General features: G+C 41.8%; 1 protein-coding gene across 1 annotated transcript; it reads left to right on the forward strand.

The window, feature by feature from the left end:
- Positions 1–1,451: 1,451 nt before the first annotated feature.
- LMOD1 (leiomodin 1) lies at positions 1,452–22,545 on the forward strand. The gene is made up of 3 exons (XM_075195578.1): positions 1,452–2,115; positions 17,425–18,882; positions 21,756–22,545. The coding sequence occupies exons 1-3, from the start codon at positions 1,882–1,884 to the stop codon at positions 21,780–21,782; spliced, it is 1,719 nt and encodes a 572-aa protein (XP_075051679.1). The 5' UTR covers positions 1,452–1,881; the 3' UTR covers positions 21,783–22,545.
- Positions 22,546–23,689: the final 1,144 nt, after the last annotated feature.

A 23,689-nucleotide genomic window follows, 5' to 3' on the forward strand; every position in this document is an offset into this window, starting at 1 on the left:
AAACTGGAATGGAGATTGCAAGCCAGGCATTCTCATCCAACATCAGTGCCTGTCCTCATAAATGCTCTACAGAATGAGTGGGCACAAATTCCCACAGAAACACTCCAACATGTTATGGAAAGCCTTCCAACAAGAATGGAAGGTGTTATCGCTGCAAAAGGGGACCTACTCCATATTAAAGTATATGTATTTGAAAACAATATCACTACAAACCATATTACAATGCAAGGGGTACAAATTGACTTATTTTTTTGCATGCAAGGAAAATACTGGCTGTTTTTCATGCAGCACCCAAATACTTGATAGCTTTATTTTTGCACTGAAATTAAAGCTGATCTATGACATGCCGTATCCCAACTATATATCTATCCCTACATTTTAAATTTACCTCCCCCTCCAATGCAACATAGTTTTGCCTAGGTGCAAATTTGCTCCTTTTCTTTGCTCCTAACTGAAAATCAGGCCTTAGGGTTAGATTTACTAAGCTGGGGGGTTTGAAAAAGTGGGGATGTTGCCTATAGCAACCAATCAGATTCTAGCTTTCATTTATTTAGTGCTTTCTACAAAATGACAGCTAGAATCTGATTGGTTGCTATAGGCAACATCCCCACTTTTTCAAACCCGCAGCTTAGTAAATCTAGCCCTTAGTGTCCAAATTAATTATCGTGTCTAATAATACTCTGCTCTCAATGAAATGTTTTCCTTTGCAGTTTTTTTAAGTATCAATTACTGTGCATGCTAGTTCACGTGTGTATTAAAACCTCTCTCTTCCCTTGCCCCTTACTCATTTTCAGCTATATCTCTCCTCCGAATGCAGGTGGTATTTGGGAGGGTATTAGTATGTTATAATCTGTGGTCCTGCATTGACATTCCTGGGATGTGTAGTAATAACTGGAAGAGCCGCAGATAATTCCACAGCAAGCAGACAGTAAACAGTGAGGTTTTTTTTCATTACCAAATAAGGATTTGTTAATTAATCAGCATCATACATACACGTTCTTTGCCGCGAGAAACAGAAACATCCCATATGCCACATTGCCCTAAATATCAAGTGTATTGTTAGATATTTACAAATAAATGAGTGTACTTAAGTAGTCCACATGGGTCCTCAGGCTTAATATGTAGTCCGTTGTTTTCCCTCAGCTTTATTAACTGTATATTAGCGTAGTGAACCTTCATAATAATACGTACATAAATCGTGTACATTAGTGCAGGACCAACCCATCATATGTACGCATCTGTTATCTGTATACATAAATACTTAGCTTAGTCACATGTCTCAGTTTTTCTGACTCTCAAACCTCACTGATTTCCATAAAAAGCGATGTATCCTCTCTCTAAATTTGGGCATGAGTGGAACATTCACAAGAATGTCTTGAATCTGAGCCCTTTAGAGGGGAGAGGGGGGGGGGGGAGTTCCAAAGGAGAAAGGGGTGGACAAGACATTAGATGATAATTGGAATAACACAATATCCTCTTGTTAGGGCTCATGCACACACCTGAGGGTATTCATTGTTGTATAACATTACTTTGGAGGATTATTTCAACATTCCAAAGAAGTTCCATTGTGTTTCACAAAGAGAGCTGTCCTACAATCGTACGTTCTATTTCATTCTGTAAACGACCTTATTTTTTTTATAATCGGATTGTGTTATTTAATATAAATTTTAATTGAACTGAAAGTTTTGGGGAATTCCTCGGCAGAACTGTCATTTTATTTTTCTCGCATCTCGGAGAGTGCACCAGCCTGTCTTATCTTCTGCGTTCACCTTTTCTCTATATCTCCCATACTTGAGTCCATCAGTTATCAATCCGTCAGCCTCTTTCTTTCAAATTTGGTATCTGATTTTTGGTGCGCGAGTCTCTTTTGCACCCACAATCATGTCCAGGGTGGCAAAGTACCGGCGTCAGGTGAGCGAAGACCCAGACATCGATAATTTGTTGTCCACGTTATCCCCAGAGGAGATGGAACAGCTGCAGAAGGAGCTGGACGCTGGGGACCCGGACGCCGGGGTGTCTGCAGGGCTGCGCAGGGACCAGACTGAGAGGGCGTCCAGTCAGAGGGAGGCAGAGAGGGAGAGCAAGAGACTGGCTCAGTCACAACCATCACCTGAAGTAAGTGTTGCTCTCATACATTAAAACAATCTAGTGTTGTTAGGTGTATTAATGTCAGGAATACAAGAGTGTTTTAATGCTCTAAATAGACAACTCACAGTCAATTGCAAAGTTAATAGTGTACAGATACTGTATGCAATTTCCTTTATGAATATGTCTCAAGGAGACTTTGCTAGAGCTGGAATACCTCTAAGTCTATGAGTAAAATTCTCCCCTTTCTCCACACATGGGATTATTGTCACCTGCAAGTTCATTTCTGGGTATATTTGCATCATTTGTTAACCTCTTTGTTTAAAATCTATCATTGCTATTGTCTTTACTGGTCACTGAGTTGGACATATGTTATGATATCCACAGACCTGTGTTATCCTGCTGAAAATGTCCACTGTACATGGCTTTGGAACATGCTTCCATTTGCATAAGTGTGTCTGGAATTCCACCAAGACATATGGGTTTACCAAGCAAAATGGCGCTGTTTGCAGATAACTGCAGTTTTACACAGGCTAAGGGAAGAATGTGGGTGGAGTAAGGGTTTTCCTTGTAAAGTAAGGAGTAGGGCACACTGGTTCTCCTAGGTTTATTGAGCAGTGCGCAAACAAATGTTTCTGTTGCATAGTGTATTTAAATTAGATAAATGAGTGGAGAAAGGACATGAGTTTGCACCAGCTCTGAGCTGGTAGTTTTTAGATTTTGTCTCATACGTTTAATGGAACTAGTATTGTCACTCTATGTTGCACATCAGCAGATAGGCATATTTTCAAGTACACTCCAAACAATGTTTTGTACATTAGGTGGTACTTAAGTGGGTAGGAGGTTGAACTCTGATGTTATATTTACACTTTTGCATAGCATATCTCTGGAGATTTGTCCTCTCCTCCATCACTAGTCCATCACTAGTTTCCTGAGAGCAGACATGAACTTTGATATGCATATGGCAGACCATCCACACACAATGGTGCAACACCTTGATGTTTTGTGGTGCTTATCAGTTGTGCTAAATAAAGTTTCTCTACTGTGTTTTTCAAACTATTTCATTAAGAAATCAATTTAGACAATTTAGTCTCATCCAATTTCACCACTATTCATAGCTGCTTTATATATAACTCCTCAATCTTTTCACTATTACCAAAACCTGTCTTTCTGAGCTTATCACAGCTTCTCCTGCTGCACTTTCTTATTGTTCCTGATATTGCAGTCACACACCTAGAATTACTGGATGTCATGGAGGCAGAGTTGTTGTCCTCCTGTCTCCAGACTGCACATACCAAGTTGTGCTCCACCACTCTCTCTCTTCTTTCCCTCCTTTGCCTAGCAGTTATCTATGTCCTTCTGGCCTTATCACATGTTTCCTGGTTGACTTCTTCACCTGGTTTTCTGGTTTCCTTAGTGTTGGATACACCCTCTGTCATACTTGGACACAATAGAAGTGTTCTCTCAGAAGTCTGCACAAACTAGACTTGCCACCAATTCTTTACTGCTGCTAGTTTTATATACTCCAACATCTACTCCCTATCTTGTTAACTCTCCTCTAAACTACAATTCTTTTCAACTATCTACACAGTGCTCTAATATTGCCAATTCTAAAGAATATTTCACTTGACAGCACCTGTCTTGGTATCTGCAACCCATATCATTGCTCCCCTTAATCACAAAATTGTTAGAAAGACTTGTATATAATCCACTTTTTCTTCTAGTTGCTGTTCCCAGCTCTCCACTGAAACTAGCCTCATTAAACTGACAAATGACCAGTCTACTGCCAAATCCAAAGGTACTCCTTGCTTAAATTCCTGGCCTTTTAGTAGGTTTTGACATAGTCGACCACACTCTCATCCTAAAAATTCTACATTCTCCTGGCCTACATGATTTGCTTCTGTCTTTCGTTTTCTCCATACCTTCCCAATAGAGTCTCACACAATCGTATGACCTAATTTGTCCTCACACATTTTTTTTCTATCACCTTCCAGCTGATGTCCCACCATCATAAACTGGAGTTATCCAAACCAAAAAACAAAACCAAATAAAACAGCACTAGTGTTTGAGGCAAAAAGAAAAATGACTAATAAAATAAATAACATAAATTGTCTTTGTGAATCCTTAGCAACAGTATCAACAATTTTAATATTCACACTTAAAAAGAAATAAAAAATAAACCTAAAACCTAAAAATCGATACATATTTCTTTACAATGGGCCTGACTCATCAAGGAACATAAACAGTGATTTTGTGCATACAATCTGCAAAATCACTCTGCGCATGCCCAGAACCATCTCATATGCCACAAAATGCAGTAATGTTCAATTCATCTTCAAGAGCAAAAGACACTTACCACAACCTATGATTTCAGAGAGGGAACAAGGCAGGGAAGAGGCGTTTGCCTCGGTGGTAGTCAGTTTCACAGTACTGACTACCCCGTCAGAGGAGAGAACGACATGAAAAGGCCGATTGAATACTATGTTAGGGGTTAAGGTTAGGGTTAGGGTTAGGATTAGGGTTAGGGTTAACCCTAACTCCTAACCCTAATACCCCTAACACTCCTAACTCCTAACATAATACTTACAGGACATAAATGACAGGTGGGCCCATCCAGCGCCGCTTAAAAAAAAGTTGCTGAGTCTGATGACGTCATTATCTCCAGTCTGCAAAAGACCGAATCGTGATGTGAAATAATCTTGATTCCGGTAAGTAGTTTTTTTTTACAGGTCGGTGTAGTACTCAATCGGCCTCATGTCGTCCTCTCTTCTGTCTGGGTAGTCAGTACCGTTAATTGGTACTACACCCGTTTGCCTGTAGTCAGTGTACAGTAAGGACGTGCCAATCTCGAGCACACGCAGCAGCATCTGATCCAAGCTCTGGGCATCATCTTGTGACTTTATATTATATTATACATAGGTGTCACGATCTGCCTGTAGCATACTGCTTAGCCTGGCAACTCCTGCCTCCTGGCAGTGGCGGATCCAGGGGGAGCGATCGAGGCGATCGCCCCCCCTACCAGGGGCTTGCTGCTGACAGCTGCACACTGTGCAGGTCCGTTCAGCAGTGACAGTATGCTGCCTGGCTGCTCTGATTGTGTTTTAAACACAATCAGAGCAGCGGGACAGCACACTTTCACTGCTGAACGGACCTGCACATACTGTGCAGCCGCCAGCAGCCTTAGAACACAGAAAGGGGGCGTGGCCTAAATCCCCCCCACCCCTAAAATCGCCCCGGGTAGGGCAAATGTCTGGGTCCGCCCCTGCCTCCTGGACTATCAGACTTTATCATTTGTGTTCATTTTATTTGTTAGCAGCAGTACCTCTGATCACCAGAGGTGCTGCTATTGTGCCTGTTGTGCTCCTAGTACCTTAGGAGTTAACACTGCTCACTCATTATCTCATGCACTTGGGTGTGTTCCATTTATACCTGTCTCTCCCAGCATTCAGGGCTGGTTATTGTTGTCACATCCTGTTGTTTCCTGTTGTTCCAGCCTTCTGATATACTTCTGGTTACATGCTGCTTGGAATCTGTTCATACCACCTGCTTCCCTGCATTAGCTGTGTACCTGCTGGTTTCTGAAAATTCATATTACTTCCTGCATCAGCTTTCACCTGGTATTTACTAGAACTCTTGATTACCTGCTATTTATACTTTTCTGCAAATAAACAGAGTGTTTTCACCATATTCGTGGCTCCTAGCTGTACTCCTGTATGTAACCATGACAATAGGTAATGGACATATTCTGCAGTGTCTCATCTAGTAGAGCACAGCATACCTAAACCTGTATTCATCACCGCACGTATCTTCACATCCATTCTGCGTTGAATTTGAACGTACCTATACCCAATTTATGAGCGTTTTAAAACCACATTGCGCTTAGTATGCATGCCTTGATGAATCAGGCCCGATGATTCTCTGATCTTTTATCTGGAATATAGCCACCAGAAAAATTAATAAATCAGCCCCGATGCTTAAAAACTTAAATAGGAACATCCGACCCAGCCTGAGATATGGAGTCTCTTGTTTGATGTTCAATATTTCTTATAAAATTTAAATCCAGAGGAACCAGAGAGAAAGGAGGCTTAGTGAAGATATACTTGTAGTTTGTACTCTGCCTCCTTAGATTCTGCTGAAAAGCTCTCGTCTTTACAGTTAAAATTGCAGATGAAAAATTATTAGGAACTTAGTTGAAGTCCCACTTTTGTGGCATAGTAATAGATAATTTGTCCTATGGCACTAAGTCCTTATGCTGTGAGAACCTGGGATTTTGTATCCATGAAGGAACTCACTGGAAGATGTATGGATACGATACAAAGAGAGGTTGTCCCTCCGAAATACGAGGTGTTTGATTCTATAGGCAAAATGCTGTGGGTATAGTTGAGTACACAAAGTGTGCAGGTCTGGTAACGTGCAGTAGATTACACATAGTTTGTAGGCTCTTCCTGGGCAGCGCATAGTGTGTACTAAGGTACACAAAGGTGTTGACACTGATTGAACAGCGTGTAATGATGTACACAGATGTGTTGGCAATGTTTGAACAGAACATAGCGTTCAATAAGGTACACAAAGGTGTTGACAAGTGTAGTGGAGTACACATACATAGATGACAATAACTAGCAGGTGGTATTGACACAACCAAATACAATGGCATAGATTCTAAGATCCTCATCGGACTTCACCAGGTATCTCCACAAGATGATATGTAATTTGCTCAGTGAGGACCTAGGTCGCAGCCCAGTGTAGTTCAGCAGCAGAGTACTTAGCTGGTATGAGGACTCTGCCGAAAATACCACAGATAGAAATGCAGGTATGGGTATACTGTTGTCCAGGAGACTGAATACAAGAGTTGAAGAAACAAGAATAGCCGCTATACTTACTAGTATTATCCTGGATTGGGAATATCTATGTTGGACACAAGTGATACTCAGCACTGAGGAGTGCAACACGCAGGTTCTTATAGTGGCTGGTTGATTGTGTCATCAGTACTGGAGGTTAGTGGTAACACCTGAGAAAGATGTTATGTCATCTCTAGCCTGAGGCTGAGCCCAGCTGGATTCTCTTAAGAATTCTGATTGGGAAGGCCAGGAATCAGTGGACTGCTGAGATTTGGAAGCAGTGATGTCTAAGGCTGCTGGTGCTGACATAAGCATTTCATCATTTCTCAAACAACATCTTCAGAGATAATTAATAGCAATAGTGACAGTGAAAAGGCAAAAAGACATATTAGTAAGTTTATGTTTTTGTAATATACCTTGTATTAATGTGTAGAAATGAACATGTCATTCTTATGGAACTAAAGACAGTACATGCAATTTTATATATCTTATGTTCTGTAAATTATATGAAAACAACTATTGTTGTCTAATATGCAAAAAAATAGGGTTGTCTTTCATGAATGCATCTCAACAACTGGATAATTTCATTAATGTCCTGACTTAGTTGTATAATTGTAACTGTTTTCAGCATGATTTTCATCTCAGACTAACTGTAACTAGAGAATAAGGTCCTCATGCAATCTCTTAGGTATGCCTTTTACATTATACCAGGAGTATTCCCTACATGGCTTAAACCAGCTGTGTTCCTACATGTTTAAACCAGCACTGTGCCCACATGAATTTTTCATTGAGGGTCCACATTCCTTACCTATTTATATTGCTCGGCCATAATGCACAGCACATTGCCCATCCCATTGCTCTGTTCACTATACTCCTTGTTGCACAGCTCATTGTACATCCACATTGAATTGTCCATTGCCCATCCACATTGTAAACCTCATAGCCCTAAGTGGGAAATATGGATCAGCTTATGATGAATTGAGTCATGTTGCCATGTCTGTTTATGTGAGATAGATGGCAGGATAAAGAAAAAAAATATGGAAACGCTGTGCTATCAATGTACATTTTTTTTAAAGGACATTTCCATCTTTAAGGGCAGAAAAAAAATTATTTATAATATGAATGTCAATTTACTGAGTGTGCCAATTTGTACTTTGTTGCCTTACTTTCGCAGACTCAGCTTCCACTAGGTGTAGTATATGGTTGACTTTCTGATCATAACTTTCACTGGTTGCCAGGAGAAACTTACTTCAGCCAGGCTTCTTTAGGGAACCTTCCTCCCCCATAACTACTCTATCTAAAATGGGTACATTTGTGATATAACTAGAACTGAGCAACTACATAAATAATTACACAGAAAACCTGTCTTTTGGGTATGTTATCTCCTAAAACAATCACCCCTGTTCTCTGTCGTCTTTCTAGACTTCAATCTTAAAGACTGATGTGAATGAGTTCTCTGTACAGCGCTGCGGAATTAGTAGCACTATATAAGTAGCTGATGATGATGATGCTCTATTTACTCTGGTCTGTGTACTTCTTGCACACAGCAGGCAGATATTGTTACTGTGCCCAAAGTGCAGGACTAGAGAAGGCCCTACCCTAATCTTAGTGCCAGACTCCATACTTAAAAAGAAAGCAGCTTTGGTACAATTGCTCTCCAACCACCATTGCCAGGCCACTCATGGTAGTTCAGATACATACTGTATGATCCTCCTCGACCCCTCAGCGACCTTTGACACCGTTGACCACCCCCTCCTGCTTCACACCCTTCAGTCCATTGGCCTCTCCGGTACCATCCTCTCCTGGTTCACCTCTTACCTTGCCGACCGTTCCTTCTCTGTTTCCACCACTGATTCTCTCTCCCCTTCTTCCTCCCTTCCAGTCGGGGTCCCTCAGGGCTCTGTCCTTGGACCCTTACTATTCTCACTATACACCTCTTCTCTGGGTGCACTCATCAGCTCCTTCGGCCTCAAGTACCACCTTTATGCTGATGACACTCAACTCTATCTTTCCTCTCCTGATCTCTCTCCCTCCCTTCTTTCCAGGGTATCCGCATGTCTCTCTGCCATCTCCTCCTGGATGTCCTCTAGATTTCTTAAACTCAATCTTGCTAAAACTGAACTCATTGTCTTTCCTCCCTCTAGTACCTCCTTCCCCTCTGACCTCTCCATCACTGTTGACAACTCATCTATCTCCCCTGTTCCCCAACTCCGCTGCCTAGGTGTCATCCTCGACTCCTCTCTCTCCTTTGCCCCTCACATTCACTCTCTCGCCAAATCCTGCCATTTCCAGCTTCGCAACATTGCCCGCATTCGACCCTTCCTCTCCCAGGATGCCACCAAATCTCTCGTCCACTCTCTGATTATCTCCCGCTTGGACTACTGCAACCTTCTCCTTATCGGCCTCCCCCTCTCTCATCTCGCTCCCCTTAGATCTGTACTTAACGCAGCTGCTAGGCTTATTTTCCTCTCTCGCCGTTCCACCTCTGTATCCCCACTCTACCAAGCCCTTCACTGGCTCCCCTTCCCCTACAGAATCCTTTTCAAGCTCCTCACTCTGACTTACAAGGCCCTCGCCAACTCCACTGCTCCCTACATCTCTAATCTTATCTCTATTCACACTCCCTCCCGCTCACTGCGATCGTCCAACGATCGTCGCCTCTCTTCCCCTCTGATTACCTCCTCTCACGCACGTATCCAAGACTTCTCCTGCGCCGCTCCCCTCCATTGGAACAAGCTCCCCCGCTCCATCAGAATTTCCCTTAATCTGTCCTCTTTCAAACGAACATTAAAAACCCACCTTTTCCTTAAAGCCTTCCAGTCTCATGTCTAAACTCCCACCGGTCGGCTACCTCTCTTTCTCATCCCTTCTTCCCTTCTCCCCCTTCCTCCCGTCTCTCCGTCTCATCCATGTGTCTGTCTGTCTTCCCCTCCCTTTAGATTGTTCGCTCCTTTGAGCAGGGCTCTCCTACCTTCTGTTTCCATCACTTTTAACTGCGCTCTCCAGCTACTCAGCTCACCTCCTCTCAGTCCCTCTGCCCTGTCTCCTCTCGCTTCTCTCCGCTCCCCTCAGTGACTCTCAACCTGTCATCCGTGCCCACCCTCTTGGGCCATAGTTACCTGCCTGTACTCACTTTTCCCCTCCCTCCCTCTCTTTCATGCTGTGCCTGAGCCCCCAGAGTTATAGTGCTTACTGTTACTTGTACTGTGCTGTTTCACCTTGTACTGTGCCATTGTTTGTCCTTGTACGGCGCTACGGATACTTTGTGGCGCCCTATAAATAAAAATTAATAATAATAATAATAATAATTATCAGTATGCATATATTCAGTATGTAAGAGAAATGCAATTTTGTTTTAAACGATTTGTCAGGCAACATTAGCTATAATTTATATATTTCACATTTGAAAAGATGCCTGAATAATTTAAGGTTTGCGACCATTTTGACATAACCAGTAGTATGTGTTTCAATCATCATCATAATCACCATTTATTTATATAGCGCCACTGATTCCGCAGCGCTGTACAGAGTACTCATTCACATCAGTCCCTGTCCCATTGAAGCTTACAGTCTAAATTCACTAACATACACACACAGAAAGAGAGAGAGAGACTAGGGTCAATTTTAATCGCAGCCAATTAAGTGTGGGAGGAAACCGGAGCACCCGGAGGAAACCCACGCAAACACGGGGAGAATATACAAACTCCACACAAATAAGGTCATGGTTGGGAATTGAACTCATGACTACAGCGCTGTGAGGCAGAAGTGCTAACCACTTAGCCATCGTGCTGCCCAGTATCATTGTTAATAAATCATTTGTGTATTTTAACATTAGTATTGCCAACTGATATGCATAGGAGTTATTATAGTAGTTACTTGTACTTTAGCTGCTAAATCTAAAATAGTAGTTATTTTTATCTGCAATGGATTACTCATAAGACAAACTAAGTTCTTGCCCAGGCATCCTGGAGCCTGCAATCATAGCCGTTGGCAATGCAATCAGTACTCCGTGCAAGTAAGCTAGGATTATTATTGATGGAAAAGTGGTAGCAACTGCGTTCATTTCAGGCCAAGGTGCACTGTTTTCCAGCATGTGACATCTCCACCACCACCACCACATCTTCATCTCATTCCACTGCTTGGAAGCAGCTTGTGTAGGACCATCTAGCCAAATAAACATTTTACTATTATTTATTAATCTTATTATAAGGACACTGTTGGTATAATCAATATGGCAACAATGCTAGAATACATACTAAGCCTGGATTCCAGGGAGTAAATGTATGAAGCTGAGAGTTTTCCAGCGGGTTTGAAAAGTGGAGATGTTGCCTATAGCAATCAGCTATCATTTTGTAGAATGTACTAAATAAATGATAGCTAGAATCTGATTGTTTTTTCAAATCCACCAGAAAACTCTCAACTTGATACATTTACCCCCAGGTATGCTCAATATAGGGGCAATGCTGCATACCCCATACCGAGATACTGCTCTTATGCCTAATACAATGCAATGCAATACAATACAATGCCTACTGGGGTACTCAGTTTTTGACAGGGTTCTAAGATACCATAATATGATACAACCCTGGAAACACTAATAAAATGTTTTCTTATATTTTTAAAAATAAAGTAATTTTATAATATTGTTTATGGAGGCTATTGTTTCTAACAAAAGAAAAACACATTGCTGTTTCATTTATCTGTTTATGATTTTTGCTCTTTAAATCGTGACCTGGAATTTTCTATTAAAACTCTGCAATAGGGGGGGCGTGGCCTGGACGCCATCTCGAGTGGCTGTGCCAAGACTGAGCTCCCGCGTTTGGGACCCCAAAACAACATCTGTGGGGCTCATTGGTGGCTTGCTGGCGGCTGGTGCCCTCTGTGAAATCTGTAGGCAGCACTGGACCGAACTGCGGTGACTCTACACTCAGAATTTACCTGCCCCGGAGTTCTGCTCCTAGCTGCCGAGCGGGTGCTTGTAGCGCAGCCCCCTCCTTCCTGGTCTGCCTTGCCTGGTAACCTGCCTTACTGTGGGATCCCCCTTCTGTCCGGGTGTGCCGGCTGGGCCCTGAGAATCCCGAAGTGGACCGTGAATGGCAACTTCCGGTTTTTGCCAGTGCACTTCTGGTCGCCGGACCCAGGGAGCTGCGTTCTGGGAATACACTGCTGGTCTCTTTTGACCAGGCTGCCGCTCATCACTACGCTGGTCGCTGTCTGTGCGGCGCCTGAGAGATCCCCTGCTCCTGTTGACAGCTGGGGACCCGAGGTGTGGAAGGTGTGTCTGCCCTGTTGTTGTGGAGGAGATGAGCAAAGTAGCCCTCCAGAAGTAAATAGACTCCAGCATTGAGTCTTTGGTGGCTTTTTATGTGCAGCACTGAGAATTCCCCTAAATACGTGAAGTCCTGGGGCATATTCATATTTCTATTCATATGTGTGCTTAACTGAGCTGCCTGTCATTCCTTTCTATTGTCTGGAGAGATACAGTGTTATTGTGGAGACATCTTGTGGTGAATTGTTATTAATATCAAGTTATCATACTCAAAGCCCACTGCATGTTTCTGTCAGATCTTTGGCTTAACACCAAACAGGATCAAAGGGATTGAGCAAGCAGGAAGTGGAAGATATATAAAGTATTGCCACATAACACTGGGATGAATCCTGTGGAACGCTCTGCATATTACATTGCGCCCTATTGTATTGAAAGGCGCAGATGTTGCAGTCCACCTAGGCTATGCTATAAAGATCTACACAGCACGCAGCTCTACGGTTACTCCTGCCCACTGGTATCCAAGTGGTGTAAGGCACAATTCGCTGAGATGTTAAGTACCTAATTGCTGGTTATGTTCTATACCCATGCCTATATCATTCCAAATTCAACATACTTCATTTGAATGAGATGTAACGGGATCCATCTTCATTGTGTTTTTCCGACCCCTCGCAAGTACTTGATACCCTTCTGAGACTCGTTTAGCTGCCAATTCTCATCTATAGGTCAAGATGGCCCCTAAGAAAATCAAGGCTTCTAAGAAGGCCTCATCGTCTGGAGCTGTCTCCAAGCATAGAGCTATGGAAGAGATGGAAATCCCGTCACCAGTAAGTGCCTCACCGTCTCCTTTTACTTCAGCTTCACAAGTAGACTTGGATGGTCCGATCACTGCCAGAACTCTGCAGCAAATGCTCACCACCTTCAAGACTGAGCTAGTATCCGAGATGCACTCCTCACTGCGGGAAATTAATACGCAAGTGGCAGCTCTGGGTTGCAGAACCTCTCATGTTGAGGAAAAGATGAAGGAACTGGTGGCGTCACATAATTACCTCATTTCTTTTCATGAGAAACTTGAAGCTCAAGTATTGGCAATGGCAGATAAGATGGCAGATAGCGAAGATCGTTCCCGCCGAAACAATATTAAATTGAGAGGTGTCCCGGATTCAGTATCCAACGCTGAGTTGCCAAACTTTGTTAAAGAGCTGTTTCAAAAATTGCTCCTTGAAGCCTGTGCACAAGATTTGCTCTTAGACCGAATCCACAGACTCCCGAAACCGCGATTCGGCTTAGATTCTGCGCCTAGAGACACACTCATGCGTCTACATTATTTCCACATTAAGGAACAGATCCTACGTGCGGCCAGAACACCAGCAGCTGTAGAGATCCTCCAGGGTCTGCAAATCTTTCCTGACTTCTCTTCGGCTACCGTAGCTAAAAGATGCTCCTTTTTCAGTCTATCACTAAGGCCTTACGAGACAATCAGATCCAGTACAGATGGGGCTTCCCGGTCAAGCTCAACATCCAACTAAATAATTCAACTTGTATAACTTCAGTTGAAGATGGGACACAACTTCTGGCATCATGGGAGATTCAATTACAGGCAAACGCCTCAACTCCTCGCGTGAGGGTACCGAGAAAATGGGCCCAAGTGGAGAGAGAACGTTGAAAGTTTTTCTCTCTGTTCCCGTAGCTTATTACCCTCCGCTCTGCTGGGTCCCAACCCTTTGAAGCTGATTGTTTCACACTCTATTTACAGGCTCTCTATGTATTAGGTGTTACCCTTTAGAGCGGGAGTTAGTTTGAATTGAGTGGTTGGAGCAGGAAAAACTGTAATCCGAATGAGATCTATCTTTCGTTGGTAAGAGAAACTGCTTCTCCATACTCGTTTCTCTGTACTGGAGCTCTATCACTCCCGGGACTGATGTTGTTATTGGTTTATGCATTTGTTATACTGTTGAATTCTTGATGGTTTTTACTCTCTATAGTTAATGGCACGGGGGGACATCATATGGTTGGGTCCATGTCCCCCATTTACTCATTTTGCCGGTAAACTCCCTTTCCGGCAACTACTTTAACCTCAGACTTGGGGTTATTTCTGTTGTTTTTTTCCATTTTATTATTATTATTATTAATTTTTATTTATATTTCCATCCCTACTACCCTTCCCCCTCCCCTTCTTTTTTCCTACCCCTTTTACCCTTCCCACCTTCTGAAAAGTACATTTTTGTCATTTATTGCCATAAATGTTTCTGCTATGTTCTTCTTTTTGTCGGTTTGCATAAATGGTTAAATATTTGTCATTGAATGTGAAAGGGTTGAATTCCCCTAAACAAAGAGCTGATGTTGTGGCTGTCCAGGAGACCCATTTTTTAGCCAAAGATTTCCTCTATGTTATACAGCTAATGCCTCGTTTAAAAAGAACGGCGTAGCCCTATTGTTTAGTGCTAAAGTTAATTTTACTCTCCACACCAGTGTTGTTGACAGCAATGGGCGTTATATTATAGTAATAGGATCTCTTGATGGCCACTTAGTTACTATAGCCTCTATATACGCACCTAATTCCTGCCAAGTTCCCTTCCTCAGAGCTACCTTCCGTGAATTTGACAAATGCAAAAGAGGCACTCTCATTCTTATGGGAGATTTTAATATAGTGGCTGACCCCAAGTTAGATAGATCATCTGCTCCCACTTCTCATATAGTAGGCAGTGAGACAGGCCCTTCTGCTGCCTTCTCTAGATTGCTGGCGGAGTTTGGGCTTTATGATGTTTGGAGAACTCAAAACCCGTTAGAGAGAGATTATACCTATTATTCTCTAGTTCATAACTCTTATTCACGCATTGATTTAATTCTCACGGATAAGTGGGCGCTTCAAATCACGAAGTCAATTTAAATTCTTCCGATTACATGGCCCGACCATGCTCCAGTAGTTTGGGGCTGGCGATTTCCTAGATCATCGATGGCACTGGGTTCTTGGCATCTGGCCCCTTATTTACTTACTACTTTAGAGGCCAGAGAGTCACTTAGGGAGTCTTTGAATACATATCTTGCAACAAACTCGGTCTCCAATTTTTGGTGTACTCTTAAAGCAGTTTTGAGGGGTACGGCTATCCAGACGGGAGCGAGACTTAAACGCGCTTCCCTATATCTTTAGATGAAGTTGGAGATGGAGCTTTCTTCTGTTGAGTCTGTTAACAAGGTACACCCTTCTGCTGATCTCAAGGCACGTATTGCCCAAATTAAATCCGAACTTCAAAAGCTCCTTCTCTCAAGCACACAACATGCAATGAGCAGATTGCGCCAAAAATTTTATATCTCTGGTAATAGAGCAGGTAGAATGCTTGCGAGGAAACTAAGGGGGAAAAGAGTCCAAAATCGCATTAAATACTTGATAGAGGAAAATGGCACAAGAATATTAAATCCTAAGGCTATTGCCGATACCTTTGCGAAATGTTATTCCAAATTATATAATTTGTCGGAATCCTCTAGTACCCCACAGCCGACTAAATTGCTTATTGATGGTTTTCTGAGTAAGCTTAATCTTCCATCATTAGACCCGGATGCCATAGAGGCCCTTAGTGCTCCGTGGTGAGATATCCTGGCTTGACAGAATTGCTGCTTTCAAAATGTCAATGCTCCCCAAATTAATGTATTTGTTTTGTACAATTCCCCTTATCTTACCTAAGTGTTATATGGATAAACTTCGTCAGGTTATGACTTCCTATGTGTGGAGGGAGAAGCCTCCAAAGCTTTCCCATACAGTTACGACTCGAGCTAAAAGAATGGGTGGTTTAGCCCTTCCCGATTTAGCTAAATATCAGGAGGCAGCCATACTCACACTACTTCGTGATTGGTCTCTCCCAATTGTGCATAAACCATGGGTAGATATAGAAAGAGATTTAGTTCAGGCTTTTCCATTACAGGATCTCCTATGGATACCTAAACCGTGGCGTCCACTCTCATCTGAACTCCCTAAAAGATGCGTTACTGGTGTGGAATAGGGCCTTGAAATCTACCGAAATTATGACTCGCCCTACTTCCAACCTTTCTACCTTAGCTCTGGCAAAGCTCACCTCAGACCTTAACATCAATATATGGTTTGCTAAAGGGGTTACCACTGTTAGATCATTGTTCTCGGATCAAACCATACTACGGGACCAGTTCCATTTAGCGAACCAAGAGTTTTATAAATATTTACAGGTTTGCCATTGAGTAACGTCTTTCCGATCCCAACAACTACCTTTGCAACAGCCTCCCTCACACATCTATGCTAGATTAACCACAGGCGCAAACAGGGCGGCCATTTCTTTTTGGTATACGATTCTTACTTCTGGGAGTGAGCCGCTGAAGTTATCTTCTCAAAGGGCTTGGGAGAGAGATCTCGGTCTTGTACTAGATGAGAACCAATGGGACCATATCTTTGGTAACGCGTATAAAATGTCTAGGTGTTTGAATCATTCTGAGATATTTTATAAATTACTCCATAGACTATATCTGATCCCTGATAGGCTTCACAAGATGTGGCTGACACACTCTAGGGCTTGCTGGAGGAATTGTGGGGGGACAGGAGATATTATGCATATATTCTGGAGGTGCCCTGTTGCCAATAGTCTGTGGATTGAAGTATTTGCTTTGGTTGCCCAGGTTATTAAGACTCCAATTCCCTTCTCCCCTGAGGTGGCACTTCTACACTTCTTCCCCTCGCAGTTATACTATGGAGAGCGATATGTTGTTGGCCATATATTTATATCAACTAGGGCAGTGATTGCTCAAGCTTGGAGGTCTCCTTCTCTTCCCCACATAGCCAAGGTAGTAGCCAATACTCAACTAAGCTGTGACATGGAAACACTCGGTGTCCCATATTCTTCTGCCTCAGCCTCACCACACATGATATGGTTTATTTGGAATGATTATATAAGCCAACACTCAGGCCCCCAAGTTTCGGTAAACTCACCAGTGTCTTCTCCGCAGTAGTAAGGTTAGGACAGTATCTGTAATCTGAATAGATAATCATTGTACAGGTCGTAATTATTGGAACATTTCAAGTATACTTGTACTTTCCTCCCCTAACACCTTTCCTTCCCTCCTCCTCTTTTTCCCTTTTTTTTAGTTTGTTTTATTTATGCTATGTAAATTGTAAAAATTTTAAAAAAACCTAATATTGAAAAAAAAAAAAACCTCTGTAATAAGCAGAAGAAATATATACAAGCCTGACACATTTTCTTTTATTTTTTGTAGAGTGGAAAATCTTCAGAAAAGGCAAAGGAAGAGAAAAAAATGGAAGAAAACGCAAAAGAGGTTCGTACGCCAGATCCATCGTCAACAAAAAAACTGGAGGATGCAAAAGACACCAAAACACAGGGAAAAAAAGACACAGACAAACCAAAAGATGAACGAGTTAGCAAAATGAGGGAGAGATTCAGGCAAGAAAAAAACAGTAGTGCATTGGATAAGGAGAAGTTAGAGAGAACTCCACCTAAAAAACTTGTTGAAGAGAAGAGTACTAAACAAACAGGAAAGGAAAAAGCAGAAAAGGTAAATACTGAAGAGAAAAAAGAGAAGAAAGTACTTGAAAAAATAGAAAAGGAGGCAGTAGCAGAGGTACAAGCTGAAAATAAACTGGACAAGAAAATCATTTCAGACAAGTCCTCAGAGAAAAAATCAGAGAGTACCCAAGCCAATAAAAAAATACCACAGGAAAAACAATCAACTGAGAAAGATAAATTAGAGAGTGCCCAAGCCAATAAAAAAATACCACCGGAAAAACAATCAACTACGCAAGATAAATCAGAGACAATAGAGCCACTAAAAGCTGAAAATGGAGCTAAGAACCAAGCAGAGGAAAACAAAGAAGATGAGTCTATGAGCATCTTCGATGAACTCATAGAGAAAGTGAAAAATAACGAAGCAGGAATGACAGAACTGAACCTGAACAATTCAGACTGCATTACCATTGAGACACTAATGAGTTTTACTGAGGCCCTAGAGTTCAATACAGTGGTTAAGACCTTTTCCTTGGCTAACACTCGAGCAGATGACCATATTGCTTTGGCCATTTCTGCAATGTTGAAGTCCAACAAGACCATAATTAGCATTAATTTGGACTCCAACCACATCACAGGCAAAGGTATATTAGCCATCTTCAGAGCTCTGCAGCACAATGATACATTGACAGAACTCCGTTTCCACAACCAGCGCCATATATGTGGGGGGAAAACCGAGATGGAAATAGCAAAAATGTTGAAAGAGAACACTACAATATTAAAGCTTGGCTATCACTTTGAGCTTGCTGGGCCCCGCATGACTGTCACCAATTTGCTGAGTCGCAACATGGATAAGCAGAGGCAGCGCAGAATGGCAGAGCAGAAAGCATTAAAGGATGCAGAGAACAAGAAGAACTGCTTGGAAGTGCCCAAAGTCATTCCTCCTCCAAAGAACCCCCCAAAATCATTGTCAAAGCCAGTCACCAACAGCTCTCAAAAGGGCATCCCAAAAAAAGGAGGCGTACCGATCCCACCCCCTCCACCTCCACCAATGGCTCCTCTGGCACCACCCCTTTTTAATGAGAATATTAGGAATTCTTTGTCCCCTGCTTCTCAACGAAGGATAGTAGAGAAGACAGGCCCTGCAGAGAAAAACTCCAGAGATCAGCTGCTGGAATCCATTAGGTCCAGTAATATGAAACAGCTTAAAAAGGTAAGGTTCATAATATAGGCCCATGCTTCTAGAACAGATCATACTGTGTAAAGCTTAATAACTGTGAAAACTTTGGAAAGAGACACAGAGCGAATGTTTACACAGAAGAACGGAACCATATTTTTTTTCTAAAGGGTAGCGTGATGTAGGAAACATTTATAAACACTCGTATATCTTGCAAGTCACCTTTTTACTATTCATTTTTTTTACCATATACATAACTGTATATATGGCGGATTAATATGTAAAACCTAAAAAAAAACGTTCAAACATACCCAGTATTTTGTCCTTTCCAAGCTACTTGTTTTTTATGTTGGCTCTATGAACATACTTATAAGTAACGTAGACAATCAACAAGCAAGTGCAGGAGTTGGGGATATATATACCTATAATCTCCCCTATACATTACACATACTGTTTATGTTGCACTATAATCCCTACTCCATTAACCACTGGGATATAAAGCACTGCTTGCTACTGGCCCCATTTCAATTTCTTGCAAAATGCCCTATATTATGAAAATCCTGCATTTGCCCATAATATTAGTTACATTATGCCTGCATTGGTATTCACAAATGTAACCCATAATGACTTGACATGTATCCAGAGCCTTTCCAAAATTGTCCACCTTCTTTGATGGAGTAGCTATTAGCTCTTCCATCATAATAAAAACTGCACCACTAGAGTGAAAAACATTTATGTTCACCACTTTAAAATGGCTACAATGTTGGCATATGTGCACAAAGACCAACTGGAGCCAAAGCTTCGGATTGGCCCCACTGCTTACACCTATCCTACCACTCTCCGCAGTCTCACACAGCTCCAGATTTCATTAGGGCCTTTTAGCCCTGTGGGCTATGGTGAGGTGAATGGTGGCTTGGGTAGGGCACAGTTTTAATATGTATAGGTGGCAGAGATCTGATGCAATTGATACAGGTACATAAAAAAGACCAGGGCGTAAATGTATCAAGCTGAGAGTTTTCTGTTGGGATTGAAAAGTGGAGATGTTGCCTATAGCAACCAGATTCTAGCTATCATTTTGTAGAATATACTAAATAAATGATAGCTAGAATCTGATTGGTGTTTCAAACCCGCTGGAAAACTCTCAGCTTGATACATTTACCCCCAGAGGTTTGTTTGCGGAATAGGTACACATAGGGGCGTATTCAATTGTGAACGTTAACGCTGAAAAACGAGCACTTGAAAAATATTACCGTTTATACGGTGATATTGCGCGCAAAAAGCGTTAATACGGTAGTTTACTCGCGGAATTTCAGCTCGCAGCTCAGGGAGCAGCGAGCTGAAATTCCGCGAGTAATTACCGTATTAACGCTATGATTTTTCGAGCGCTCCTTTGTTAGCGTTAACGCTAACAATTGAATACGCCCCATAATCTCCCAGGAGTTCTCAATCAGAAATTCTTATTTGTTAAGCGGTCGTCATAAGAATAAATAAAATAAAATATAACCTTTATTGACTTAATTAAAATACGATCATAAATAAAAATAGTGAAATATATTAGTGCTCGTGAATAAACAAAAGGTGAAAATATTAAAATGGTTGGATGCACTTACTATATAACTCCTAAATTACTGAAGGGTAAATGCCTGTACTTGATTCTATTGTTTCATACAGTTCTTATGAAGTTTAACCTTCACTTATCTTGCACCAATCATAGTCCAATGGGGCGGGGTAGGGTTAAATAATAGATTTATAGCTCTCATGCCTTTCACCACACCCTACAAAAGGATAGATAATAAGCCCAAATATCTATCTTGCTCTCGTCTATGTATACAGACAGCGGTGACCAAATACTTTAATGGAGCACTTCCTCCACTAAAATAATAAACATAAACCCTTAATCTGACTTGGATTTGCTGCTCTTAAACAAGTTTCTAGTTTCCTGTATGAATTCCTAATGGCGACTGTTCTTGTATAAAGGCTGCCCATCATGCGTGCCACATATGGGGAGTGAATTGCTATCTACCTCCTAGTCACTCCATACTAACTTTGGATTTAGGGAGCTTCTAAGTCTTAAGTAAGCATCCTTCTATTATAAGCTCTGGATAGAGGTGCATCCAGCGAGATCACCGACGCACGTTTCGCTATGCTTTTTCCAAGGCAAACTGATATCAATTGCCTTTTCCAAGGCACTTGATACCATGGGGAACCACTCTAGAAATAAACGTGATGGTGGTTTCTAAAGCTAGCTACAAAGTGTTGTGTGTTTTCTTTATTCGAGCCTTGGGTTGAGAGTAAGGGGCGAAGGGTTCCTTGGTCTCCCTTGAGTGTCATTGAACAAGGGCATTACCCCGTAAAGAACTTACTGTCTGCACTCCCAGAATAAAGATAAACTAGTAGGCCAGGAACCGAAACACACACCCATACCCATACATGGTTTAATTCTAGGAAAGCGGTTGTGACATATGTTTGCCTTCTCTTATATAAAATAGAAGAGGTTAGCGTTATTAGATATATTAAAATGCAAGAAGATTTAGCATGACAACAAGCTAATATATGTATATATCACAATGTATATGGAGCAAAAAACAAAATTCAGTAGGGAGATGATTGCTTTCTGTATAATTAAGCTTTGTCCATACACGCCAGGTTATGTGATGATGAAACACATACACATGGGACAGGGCCATACATAATCCCACAGGCAAGTTATGATCTTTATGCAGTATTCCAATTTTATATAATATCCACTCAGAAAGAATTAGATTACCTGTGTGAAAGACCCCTTTGAATAGAAGGGCACAGAAAGATTGATCAAAACCCTCCATTGCTATGAGACTACAGATTAATTGTGTAGCACACAGAGAGTAAATCAAACAAACATAAGCTTTACACAATGTCTTTTTTTATAGGTGGAAGTGCCCAAATGGCTGAAGTAAAGAAAAACAAATGGCGTACCAGAAGAAACTTTATTTCTTGTGCTGAACAACTTAAGAATATTCATTTGTTTTTCTAAATCCACAGTGTTTTTTTTATTCAAATTGCCACATAGGGTCCAACTGCAGTCTGTTAGCAAACATTTATGATAAAAACCTTTGTATAATCTCCGTGTGACTGAACAGCTGTTTACATATCCATGATATTGACATTATCAGATAAAGTACACAGTGAGATTCCCTGCAGGGGGATCCATCAATGTGGTTTAAGTAATTGTAACTGGGATCAAGAAGGGATCAGTGAGAAATGGGAATATTTCAAACGCTTGTTCCAGGCAAGATACAGTGTATGCTTTCCTGCCGCATATGCCAAAACCCATTTTGAAGATCTCTCTGTACTACTGATAAATTGATTGACTGATGTCACAACCTCCATGCAGTTGGTCAGCTGAATATATGGATTTTGCCATTACTTTGTACCCTGTAAAATACACAATAAATGGTAAATCATAACTAATTGTTGGAAAAGAGAACATTGTTCCCTTTCACTTAGTGCATGAAGCACTTTCATCTGTTATCCTCTCCACTGTGAACTGGTTAACAGATACATGGCGTGAAAGCTGTGTGAGAACATATAGATGGGTACTGCGTATCACTGTTATTTAAAATGCTAAATTCGCACAAATATATATTTTTTGACTGATTGTAAATCTATTGTGAAAAGTATTGTTTCAAGAGCTTAATAAACATTACAAATGCATGGGTATTTAAGCTGTTCTACAAGTTTTTCTAGGGGATATATTGTCTGGCACTGCAAGTCTCTCCGTCAGGGAAAAGACACATTACACTTCAATTTGCCATATATGGAAATCACAGCAACTTGTTTCTTATTCACAGGACAAGGGAGGGTGAGAGTGTTTGGGAAAGAAAGTGGCAGTGGAGACAGGAGATTGAGAAATAACAGCTACGGCCATGATGACAGTGAGCCTCATTTCCAAAGTGCAGCTTAAAAGCTCTTTAGTGGTGCTGTGTAGTTTGATTTGTGCAAATACTCCTAGGGGTATATTTACTAAACTGCGGGTTTGAAAAAGTGGAGATGTTGCCTATAGCATCCAATCAGATTCTAGTTATTTATTTAGTACATTTTACAAAATGACAGCTAGAATCTGATTGGCTGCTATAGGCAACATCTCCACTTTTTCAAACCCGCAGTTTAGTAAGTATACCCCTAGGAGTATTTGCACAAATCAAGCTACACAGCACCACTAAAGAGCTGTTATGATCTTACCTGATCCCCGTTCCGCTGCGCTGTCAGCGTGGTCTGGCAGCTGTATCCGCTCTGTTCAGCGCTTCTCCCGATGGCGCCCCCGCACTTCCGGGTTCTTCCAGCAGCTAGTAATGTGACTTCTGGGCGGGGAATTCAAATAGCTATATCTTCTCTGCTCTGACACGCTGCCTGTGTCAGAGCAATGTGTTTCCTGTTCCTGGCTAGCAGTTCCTGTGTTCCTGACTCCTGTGAACCTGCTCCCTGTGTACTCCCCTATTCCTCCTACTCCTGTGTACCAACCTGGCTGTGACCTGACTATTCTTTGGCTTATTCCTGGCACCACGTATTGGACTGTCTTCCCTGTGTACCGACCCGGCTGTATTATCAACTACTCTCTGGATTTCCCTCTGGCACCGTATACCTGATATCTCCTGTGTACCGACCCGGCTGTGTTATCAACTACTCTCTGGATTTCCCCCTGGCACCGTATACCTGATATCTCCTGTGTACCGACCCGGCTGTGTTCCTGGACCCATCTCCTGCTACGCACTCATTGACTCCGTGCATCTACCGGTTACTGCTCCAGACCTTCAAACCCTGGAATTCACGGTTAGTGCCTGTACTTGCATCGCTTTGTCATATT

The sequence above is a fragment of the Mixophyes fleayi genome, chromosome 2 (assembly GCF_038048845.1).
Source record: "Mixophyes fleayi isolate aMixFle1 chromosome 2, aMixFle1.hap1, whole genome shotgun sequence".
NCBI lineage: Eukaryota > Metazoa > Chordata > Amphibia > Anura > Limnodynastidae > Mixophyes > Mixophyes fleayi.